Source organism: Homalodisca vitripennis, chromosome 5, assembly GCF_021130785.1.
Source record: "Homalodisca vitripennis isolate AUS2020 chromosome 5, UT_GWSS_2.1, whole genome shotgun sequence".
Lineage (NCBI taxonomy): Eukaryota > Metazoa > Arthropoda > Insecta > Hemiptera > Cicadellidae > Homalodisca > Homalodisca vitripennis.
The window spans coordinates 64,046,348-64,058,088 of record NC_060211.1 but is presented as its reverse complement, the minus strand read 5'-3'; the positions used below and the strand labels follow the sequence as shown (position 1 = coordinate 64,058,088).

Here is an 11,741-nt window from a genome sequence, read left to right as displayed (position 1 = left end):
TATAAATAGCGTACAATTTTTTTTTAGGCAAGACGTTATCGTTATGAAAGAGTGATTTTGTTATGAACTAAGTTCATTTCCGTTCAAATAAATGTTAATTAATTAAAACTATTCCATTTTTTATTTTAAATCGTGGTATTTTCTGCCTCCTGACGTTTGTGCATTCAGGATTACAAGTAACTTATCCTGACCTAGTTCTCTAGTTTCCAGTGTTATCCAATAGCAAGTTATGCAGATTGGTGCAACATTTAAAATTGTACATGTCAGGGGATTCCAGACGCATGTCAAACTTTGTTAGTTACGCTCCATGTTCCTACATACTCGTACATACATTTGGTGTTGGAGAGCTACTGTTTCAACAGGCGATGTTCAGCTCTATACTCGTAACGTCCTCACGAAATCTAATTTTCGTCCTTGTCCTAGTTAAGGTATGTTAATTGTTTGACAACTCTGAATGGTGCTCAATACCCGCAATTAAAATAGCCTATAGAATAGGTCTTCCCCATGACAAACATTAATATATTTAATCATAAAATGTTAATGTACAACTAAGACTTTTAAGCCGATTAATTTATCTATTATGTTCTAAAACAAATGTGGTTTGATGCAAAATTAACTTCGGTTCATTTGGATCATTTTATATTGTGTTGAAATTATTTTGAAATTACGAAATATCTTTACGTAAGCACCACTTATTCATTTATTAGAGATTGGTCTACACTGAATAATATGCAAAAGTAGATTGAATAAATCTCTTATATATTTGAAAATATAATACTTTTTAAGGCGAGCCTATAAATAATATCGATCCACGTCTATGCTGAAGTGTTGAGCAATATACTTATCTTTATATATTTTAAACACTTTCATATTTAGCATGTGTACTGGGGCGTCTAGTGAATATATACCCAGCGTGATAAATGTGTCTGCCAATCGCAATAAATAAAGTGCAAACGTGTTTGAAACGTGACAAGAATTATAAACTGGAAATTAACTACATTAAGTATGGACAAATAGTACGTTGGAATGTGAGATAAAGTTCTCAGCTCAAACAATAATAATAATTTGGTAATCTAGATCTTTATATTGATCCTAAACCTCTTTAAAACGTTTTTTTGATTGAAATTGCATAAACATTCAAATATATTGCAGCATAGAGTGCAAAGATCCTTTTACACTCTTAAAAGCCATATATAATGAATCAACCTTGATTTTTTCGAGGTAAGAATAATCTTTAAAAACTTTTATGGGATTATGTTTGGGCGTAGACATATGACTTCTCCAATTACAAAGATAAAAAACGCCTCCAATCGCGTTTTAGTTTTTTTTTTTAGATCATACTTTTTATTTATAATATTTATTAAAATACATTACAAAAAATTGTATTTGTAATTAACAAATGTAACAAAGATGAGCGTTTGGATACGTGTTAATCATGTCATTAGAATGAGAAACCAATTCAACTACTAAAAGAAAGAGTGCTTAAAATTATTCATATGTCACTAAAATTAATAAGGCAGCCATTACAGCCGACTGTTAAATACAGTTTTTATTATATGTATATCTATTTGAGCTAAGTCAGGTACGACTAACAATGTCTTTACGTTTTTCTTTAAAAGGAAACTCAAAATGTTAACATATGAAAAAGTTTAAAAACAAATGTGTTAATTATGGCTAAATCTCTCTAGTTAGATTGAATCACCAATTTAAAAACCAATTATTTTTTATAATTTGGAACTTTCAAAGAATACATTTGGTCATTCTGAGGGATAAATCAATATAATTTCATGAAATTAGACATATACGTTATATCAAACATAAAATATTAAGTTTGTCTATATAATCTTTCAGAGAAAATATATACAAAAAATATTTACAACTTTTATTTATTTATTTACCATTAACACATTTTACATTTCTAAACACTGGTTTACGTTTGTATGTAGGCCTACTAAAAAATCCTGAAATCGGATTGTTATGCAATAAATTGTACTCATTTCAAGTTCTTTTATCAAAGTTATTAAATCAAGATTCTATTGTTGCCACTTCTATATTATTATAATATTATATCTACTATAGATCTTTCATATGTTGTTAGATTTTTCTTTTCATAGATTTTACAACAGAAGGTTACTTCGGCAGCAGGACACGAAGAAAATGGAGTATTCTACTCAAGAGGAGTTGGGTGTCAGGCTGCCAAGATAACAGCAATAAGAGTATACATAGATACGACCACAGAAAAACCAGACTCTCAGCCAATAAAACAACAGTCCAAACAAACATATATTCCCTTAGTAACAGTTCCTGTACTGAGCACGGTACAAGTCCCTTTTGCAAACACCTCATCTTTCGTGAACCTTTTTAATTCTGCTATGCACAGAATAACGTTATTCTTCACAAGCATTTTTAGTTTTTTCTGAAGAGTTTATTGCGTTTGATTTTTTTATTTAAATATTGTTTTGTATATTAATTAGTTTAATATTAAATCCTTACGAAGAGTCAAATATTTATATTTTACTCTAGAATTGTAAACTAAATGAATGCAGTAGGATTAATATAACACATAAGTAACTCATTAATATGACACATAACCAACTAACTATATAAGTTTACTTCGTAATATATATGGAAATTTTATTTATTATTATAAAGTTCTGGAATTTTTCCAGCGCTTAAATGTTTTAAAACATATTTATTAGTAAAGTAAATTATTAAATATGAAAAATGCTATTAAACAGTTCTATGTAATCTACCCTCTTAAAATAATGAATGTTATGGATCCAAATTATTAAATGAGTGTAAGTTACTTGTATTTTTTTATTCGATATGAGTTCCTTGTACATCTTATCACTTAACTAGTTTGTATATTCCAAATATTGACACTATTTTATTCGTAGGCCTTCTCAAGGACTGGATATTTGTGTCCCTATTTTCTAAAAACAGATTTTTAAAGAAAATTATTTTTATAACTGCTTTGATGCAGTTTAATTTAATATAGCGTATTCTATTGAGAAATCATGCGAATATTATGTACTACTTACTCTTGGTTTTCAGACGTTAAAACTAATCCAGTAAATGTTTCAACCCAGACGGTAAGATGTCATCCTTTTTTAACTTAATTATTAAATTGGCTCCCAAATTATTTATTTAATTTAAGTTTTTAATTCTACACTCAATATCTTTCCAAACAAAGAGAAGCGACTTTAAATTAACCTATATGGTTTTGAAAAGTAGTACATTTTTATTAGAAAGGAAATATTTCAAACTCTCTCAAGAGAAACGTGTTTGGTCAATAGAATAATACATGTGGAGGAACTGCAAAGAACTAAAGGCAGGGATCGACGCGATGTGGAAGACCCAGTTGTACTGAGAGACACTAAATCAAGTTCACGGCTGTTAACTTCTGACAATGCTTTTGTATCAAAGTCCCAGTTCTCATCAAGAGCTTTATTATAGACGTTTGCCTAACTTAGTCATTTTAGCAATGTAATTAAAATATGCGCGTTTAAATAAAGATACACTTTCTTCAGTTTAACTTACCTCAGTAATAGTTTATCAATACTGTATACTTCTTTAAGTAAATAGTTGACCGACATTTATTTTGCTTGTTGTTAATAACATATGTTAAATCAGAATGACATATTTGTCATCAAATCTTTATAAGTGCAATACATAAGTATTTAGAACGAACTTCCTACATTTAATTTACAATATCTAATAAAAAATTAAAATTATTATAGTCCTGTCATGGAAATAGACTCAAATTTTAATTCTTCACGATAATATAATTTCCTGAACTACTTATTTGAGTTTCGTCTTCAGTCCTCACTCGTAATTCCTAAATTTTGACGCAAAAATGAAAAATTTCTATTGTCATTAAATTCTTTGACTTTTAGACCTTGATAATCTTAAGTTGTTTTAAGGATTAACAAAGACATCAAAGATAAATAACTGACATTATAATTTCCAATAATCACTCATATTATATCTTGTTAGATAAGTAATCTTATTCTTCATTCTGAGTACTCCCTCATACAGAATTGGACTGAGGATGTAGCCTTGGAAACTCCATAGCTCAAATCCATTGGTCTTGAAAGGTGATTATAAATTTGAACAATTTGTGTTCTGTGACTTAGAAATAATCTAATCAGCGACAGGGGCACACCTCGTATGTCCTGGGATACAGGTCTGGGGACAACACAGTCGAATGCTTTTGGATAAGTCTAGAAATATACTTATGGTGGGATTCCGATACTATAAACCCTTTCAAACCATTTATACCAGACACTACTGCGCCTACGGTCGATTTTCCAGTTCTGAAGCCAAATTGAACTTCAGGGAGCTGGTTGTGTTTGCTAAGAAAACAAAACATTCTTCTCAAAAATATGTTTACGAAAATTTCCCTTATAGTTGTCAAAATTGAGACTGGACGATAATTTTTAATGGGGGTCGGTCCAATTTTTGAAAATAGGATATACTTTATAAGTTTTCAGGATGGATGGAAAAATTCCTGTTTGAAAAAACAATTAAGTCAGAAGGCACACAATATGCTTGGCACATTTTTTCAAAATGCATATGGACAATAAATTTAGAGCGGTCGATTTTTTTGCCTGGAGCTGCTGACCGCAAGTACAGGTGCCAGTACCATTGATTCTACTGGATTCTGTCTTCGTGTGTGAGTAACCTGGGGCTCTGACTGCCGCGGACCTCGATCAGAAGCAACAGACGCGAAATGTCTATTAAACTCAATGGCGATCTCAGCTTCTTCCTCCACAAATTTATCTTCAATTTTGACTTTAATCTGTTTGTAAGCTTCGTTTTTATTGTTAATAATATCCTTTAATATATTACATTAAACGGTTTTGGAAACATTTTTAGAAGAAAACTTTGTTTAAGACAACATATGATTTCGCTGCTTCGATCACTTTTCGGTTTCGGAAATAAATTTTGAATTTTTTAAATATAGTTTTTCTGTAAGTTTCGGCAAGAAATTTTAGTAAATTTCAGCAAGAAATCTTTTTAAACCAATATTTCATTTGTGATCCAAGTATTTCTTTCTTTTTTGCGTACTTTAATTTTTATCTATAGGACAGCATAAATTTATATGAAAATTTGGGCATTTAATGCCAGGAAATTCTGGAACCAGTGGAATAGTTTGCTTGAGTTTAGAAAATGCTACTGTTCATTAAAAATAGAAGCATTTCACAGAGCAATGTTGTTAGGCCTTATATATCTTATTACTTTATTAATATTGGGCTCCCCCCTCTAGATTTGTTGTCCTATGATTGTAGCTCTTGGCCATAATTACCCTCGATTGCTGTGTTGATCATGGACACTGCGATATTTAAAGATTTGAAATAACATAGTTGATATGAGATTGTGTTGTTGGTGTCACTTTAGTTGCAATTTAGGCCAGCAACTCCAAATCAAAGCATTGCAGCATATCGTCAAAGCATTTTGTTAACTAAACGGATGAGATTAGTTCATCAACTCGATGTTAAAGTTGCTCAGCAGGCCGAATTCCAGCTGATGGTGGTCAATTTTCTCAGCTACAATTCAAATGCTCAATTCTCAGCTATATTGGCATAAAAACGTCTTTATTCTTGTTGGAAGATCTATAAAAGCCAACAACTATAGCTAAACTATAGCTAAAATATATTCAATTCCTTCCCATCGTGGTTTACTATCTCTAACTAATATAATCATGTATGAGGCTGTACGCCACACTATCCTAAGTCATTCCATACTAACGTGACAGCTCTTGTAATTGATACAATTTCATTTAACATTAAGTGTACTTTCATCTCACAAATATAGAACGTGATTTTCATGTTTCATTTTACAGGCAATATGGCGGTGGGCTTATGTAAATGAAAAATAGTATAAAACAGCCCATGCACTATTATATGTGCTTTTTAGCTTTTATGGTAACCTCATTAAAACTATAATCCTTAAATATTTTTTTCAAGAGAATCAGTTTAGAAATTCAACTTTTTTGGTTTAATTTGCATAAACATTGGACTGGAAATACGTAGTAAGTTTTGTACTCTTTGACCTTTTTTACTTATTGTCATAAATTTTCATATTTTAATTGTTTGTTGTATAATCTTACTAATAATTATATAAAACCTACGTTATTTTTCTGCCATTTAATTAGCAATACTTCAGAAAGTATTTTTTTTATTATTGAAGAGACTTATACCTCTTGGATCTAAGAAGACAATTTAATTTAGACCTCTCTTGGAAATGAAAACTGGAATTACCTAGTACAGAAAACAAAAATACATTTCCCATTGGACCACTACGAAGTCATCCTACCGTACATCACAAGACCAGTTTACACACATGTTCTTTCGTAGTGTTGAATTAAAGTTACTTATCAGGTATTAAACATAAAAAAAAGGTAGATACAGTGCGACATATTATGTTTTTACTAATTATACTAATGAGAACGTTTCACATAACATATGTGACTGTTATAATTCTAATAATATCACAAGTAATTGATACTTTATTTGCGTGAAGTAGTATTACTCGATTGTCAACAGAACATATGGCACTGTTATAATTCTCATAATATCACAAGTAATTGATACTTTATTTGCGTGAAGTAGTATTACTCGATTGTCAACAGAACATATGGCACTGAAATTGAGTGGAAGTTTAGAGGTAGCAACTTACATAACGTAATGAAATTTATTTATTTATTCAAACAATATAACTATCATCTAAATAGCCTTACTATGATATATCTAAACATAATTATTTATTTATGTTATAAATAATACTTGAACTTAGTAATCTAATAGTTAAATATAGTGAATCATTAGTTTTAAGGCTTCATCTTCTCAAACACTCCTCCGGTCCTCCTATTGGTCCATTATAGCCGACCAGTAAAACGCTCCAAAGCTTTAAGAATCCAATATTGTTTCAGACCTGAAACCTAACTTGCAGAAAGAACTTGTAGAAGCTAAATCTTAAAATATTGTTTGAATCAAAGTTTCCATTAAACGAATCCAGGCATTAAACACAAATATGCATGTGTATGTGTATGGGGAGGGTGAACTTTTATATCCTTGTTTTTAACAAGTCAAATAACTTAGATAAAGTAAATTGGAATAAAATAAATACATGCATTCAAAACTAACATCAATTACCAAATTTTAGGGAAGGTTATGGTATGAATAACATGAGTTATGAATATTTTACGCGAATTTTAAGATTCTGTTTTATTACTAAGCTGCACGCAGTAGGAAAATGTCCTGAATAGACATATCAAATCAAAATTATTTATTTCTCATTGACATTAACATGTATCGAGAATGGTCAATATGTATAAAATAACTAAATACTAAAAATATTCTTATTAAAGTTGTTATATCTGGTAAAACTACAAATTAAGAAATATATTGATAAACAGTACTACTGATATTTTTACTTGTAAGGTTGGGTGGGGCACAAAAATTCAGAGAGTGAGTAAAAACAGTTTTTACAAGAAAGTCTTTTAGCTTGTTTTTGAAAGATACAAGTGAAGTGCTGGCTTTTAAATAATCTGGCAATCTATTATAAATTGTAGGTCCTAAATATTCTATTGATTTGCGGAACATATTATTACTATGGTGGGGTACTGTTATACTATTTTTATTTCTGGTGGAATATAATATGATTGTGGGTAGGAAAATCGGTAATGTGTTTAAAAGTGTAAATTAAAACGGAATAAATAAAAATGGAGGGGGAGGGTTAGTATACGTTCTTGGTGAAACACTTGCCTACAGCCCTCAACCCAAACACCAAATGAATAGCCCTTTTTTGCAATTTGAATACTCTTTGTAACAGAGAAGATGAAGCAGTTCCCCATGACATTATGCCATATGACATCACAGAGGAAAAGTAACCATCATATTCCATTTTCAGTGCACTACTTTTCATGAAATTGGAAAGACACCTTAAGGAAAACAATACAGAGTTGAGCTTAGAGCAAAGGGCCTCTACATGCTGACACCAAGAAAAACCAGCATCCAGATGAACGTCCAAGAAACATACTGAATCAACCTCAATGATGTCAACCTCGTCTAAAGCAACAAAACCCTTAGAAACTGCCTGAGATCGAAAGTGAAGAATGGATGTTTTGTCAACATTAAGGAATAAATTGTTGCGAATGAACCAAGTGTTCATTTTTTCGATTGTAGCGTTTAATTGAAGATTTAACGCTATTGAAGAGTCTGCCCGAACAATGACCGTAGTGTCATCAGCATATTGAGTGACGCGAGCCTCAGGGACACAAGAGCTTAAGTCGTTTACATACAAGGCAAAGAGAAGATGTTCCAAGATAGAACCTTGAGGAACACCCATGGAGACCTCAACGAAATCTGACTGTGCCGTACCAAAGGAGTTGGTAACCTTAACACTCTGGTAACGATTTGAAAGGTACGACCTGAACCACAGCAGAGGACAACCTCTGATGTCGTAGAGTTTAAGCTTATTAAGGAGTTTCAGATGGTTAACTGTATGAACGCTCTCGTGAGGTCGCAAAAAACACCAGCTACGTGATTCTGATTTTTAAGATGAGTAAATACACATTTGGAAAATTGGTCAATAGCATCGGTGGTGGATTTAGAAGGAACAAATCCAAATTGGGTGTCACTCAGAATGGAATTTCTGATTAGAAAGTCTGTTAGTCTAACATGAATGAGACGTTCGAAGACTTTGCTGATAGTTGGTAAAATTGATATGGGACGATAATTTTGAGGTGAAGACCTACTGCCTTTCTTGAAAACCGGAATGACCTTAGAGAGCTTCATATCCGACGGAAACTTCCCCTGAAGAACTGAGTTGTTGAACAATTGAGTTAAAGGAGGGCTTAAGGGTGAAGCAACCTGTCTAATTATTGAAGGACTCATTCCAAAAACGTCAGGTGTTGAACTGGTTTTCAAAGATGAAATAGTATTGTACATTTCAAGGAGCGTTGTTGAACTTGATGGACAGTTGTTTATTTTAGAAGAGCTGTTAGTGCAACTATTTTTTTCCGTTTATGGTTCTAGCCAATGGGGCACTCATAAAAAAATTTTTAAACATTTTTGCGATTAGACGTGGGTCAGAGACTGTAGCTCCATTATCTTGTAGCTCCTGAATATGTCTTTTTCTAGCTGTTTGCTTTCCAGAGTTCTCAGACACTATGTTCCAGTTTTGGCAACATTCTTACTCTTATTCAGACAGCTTTCGATCTGAGATGTTTTCAGAGATGAAATTAAACTTGTAACTTGTAGTTTCTCTTATTGGCCTTATACTATATCCTATGCTGTTCAGAAGGAAAGTCACGCTGCAGAATGTACAGGTCCTTGAGACGTTCTCTGGCCAAGAGAACTTCTCCTGTCAACCGAGCAGGCCTTTGACGTTTTTTACGCTCCGATGTGACTAAAGGAAAGGCCTGGACATGGTGAGTTTTGGAAAAAACCTCTGAGGGACCTAGATAAGTTTTGGAAAAAAATCTATTTTTCTTTTATTAAAATAAATGTGACTAAGAGGGTTTGGAAAAAAGTATTATAATGCATAGTAGAGCTGTGAATGTTTAATAATTTAGTGATAGCAACTCAATTTATAAAAAAATGGACTTAGCAGTTTTTCGAAAAGAGCTCTTCAAATATTCATGTGTTTATTAAAAATGAAATAATGTTTCTATAAGTATGAGAATAGTAACAACTTTTAATTTCTGTATTTGAATCACATTTATTTTGTATTATCATCACACACAAAATGAACACTAGGCCATGGCCAAAATTTATTTAATTAATAATTCAGTGTAGACATTAGCATCTGAGAATTGCTTGTAATATTTTCAACAATCAAATACTTTTGAATAATCAAAGAAATTGATATAGCTTTAACATATTTTCTTTAATGTGTCTATTTGAAAATTAAAAACAAAAAAAGGTAAAATTCTTATTTGATACAACTTAGATTTTCCATGGTCAATCCAAAAAAAAAACATGATTATATAACCGCTGAAGGATATCTTGTGACATGATTAATGTGGGAGACAACATAGATTATGCTGAGAGCACGAAACACAACCTGGCCGGAGGAGACACGTGTTGTGGATTAAGTAAATGTAATATTGTCACACACATCAACTTGCAACGTAATGAAATCCAACCTTTAGGTTATTATTGTAAATTTTTTGTAAGACATAAAAATGCTCTACGTTACCAGCGACTACACACGCGATTTATTAGGTTTTACACGTGTATGACTACTGATGGTTCCAGTGAATTATATTTCCGACACCAATGTTGAAATTTCCTTATGGCCACGATCAATAAAATACGCCATTGTAATTTGCTTAGTTATAAGTATTTTTGTTCTATAGTATAATTGGCCTTGTTTTTCGATCAAGAAAATGTATATCACAGATTAGAAAAGCTTAATTCTATCAAAACATACAGTAAGTAAGATGGGTTTATAACTGCTTTAAATTTGTTGTTAAATGTAAAATTTTAACTTTGAATTGCATATCTAATATTTAATATTTCCTAAAAATGTACAGTTAAAGTAGATTAACAATGACACTACTTACGAGTTTTTTCTTAACAAACTGAAAAGTATTTTTTATATTTTAGAACATTTAGAGCTGGAAATAAAGTAGTACATTAGTTCAAAAGCACAGTCCAGTATACTTTCACCTAGCATGTTCTTGCCAACTGCTTCAACGGTAGTCTTCTTGTGAAATTCTGACTAACTTAAGTTGTAGGAAATCTTCTAAGGTTGATAAGTACCTAATCACTCAAATCTAAAAACAACGTGTAAACTAATTGATAATCCGTAAATAATTTAAATACTATCTAAAATATAAAAAAAATTGCTTAAATTAATCAAACATATGGTTTTGATGTTATAAAACCATATTCACACAGAACAGTTGATTATATTTAACAGGGTCTTTCAATTAATATTATAATTTAGACACCAAGATGGAATTAGTCTCTACTTTAAAGATCAGTGCGGCGAAGCCCTAAGAGATATTCGAAATATGAATCCACCTATATTCATTACAGTCGGTTTACACGTGACAGCTAAAAAAACAAAGAGAGGCACTTTCGAATTTATGTTATTGGGGTATACAGAATTTATATTGAATATAAAAGCATGAAAAAATGAAAATATTAAACTGAATACACTAATTAGCAACCACACTTTATGGCGAATTTGGCAGTGGTGAGGCAATAAAGGTGCAAGTAATAAAGTTTCTAGTAGAATAATTTGTGTCTGATAATCTATAGTATTTTAGAACATTATAATATTGTGTTTTATTGTTAAGAATAGACACATTGTTATAACTTCTGAAATTGAAAAGATGAACCGAAATGTGACTAAACACGTATAATTCATATTATGTTGCCACACCAGATTGTATTTTACATTCTTCATCAATTAGCAGCTAATAAACAAACAGAGGTATTGAAATTAATATAAGTATGTGGGAAACAAAATTTTGCAATGCTTCAAAAATCTTAATAGTTACAAGGTTAGCAGCTTGATGACTTGATAAACTCAATCGTGTAGCTTAGACGAACATGTAGAAATATAATAATTATAGAAAATAGCTTGCAATTTGACTGTGTATAAAAAGCTTTTCTAGATCTAAAAAAATATTTCAGTGATTCAATATCAGACATTGTTTCAAACATTTATGAACCAACTCGATTTTCGTCATGGAGTTAACTAAGATTCAACTTGTAAGATGA

At 31.3% G+C, this 11,741-nt stretch overlaps 1 protein-coding gene across 1 annotated transcript; it reads left to right on the top strand.

Annotated features, from left to right (window-relative positions):
* The first annotated feature begins 318 nt into the window (after positions 1-318).
* On the top strand, positions 319-2,806 carry LOC124363860. The gene is made up of 2 exons (XM_046819123.1): positions 319-428; positions 2,115-2,806. Exons 1-2 carry the CDS (start codon positions 366-368, stop codon positions 2,418-2,420), a joined length of 369 nt encoding a protein of 122 aa, XP_046675079.1. The 5' UTR covers positions 319-365; the 3' UTR covers positions 2,421-2,806.
* The last annotated feature ends 8,935 nt before the right edge of the window (positions 2,807-11,741 follow it).

Coding starts and splice junctions, on each gene's coding strand:
- LOC124363860 (XM_046819123.1), top strand. CDS start 366: ATGTTCAGCTCTATACTCGTAACGTCCTCACGAAATCTAATTTTCGTC. Junction 429..2,114: donor TCGTCCTTGTCCTAGTTAAG/GTATGTTAATTG, acceptor TTCTTTTCATAG/ATTTTACAACAGAAGGTTAC.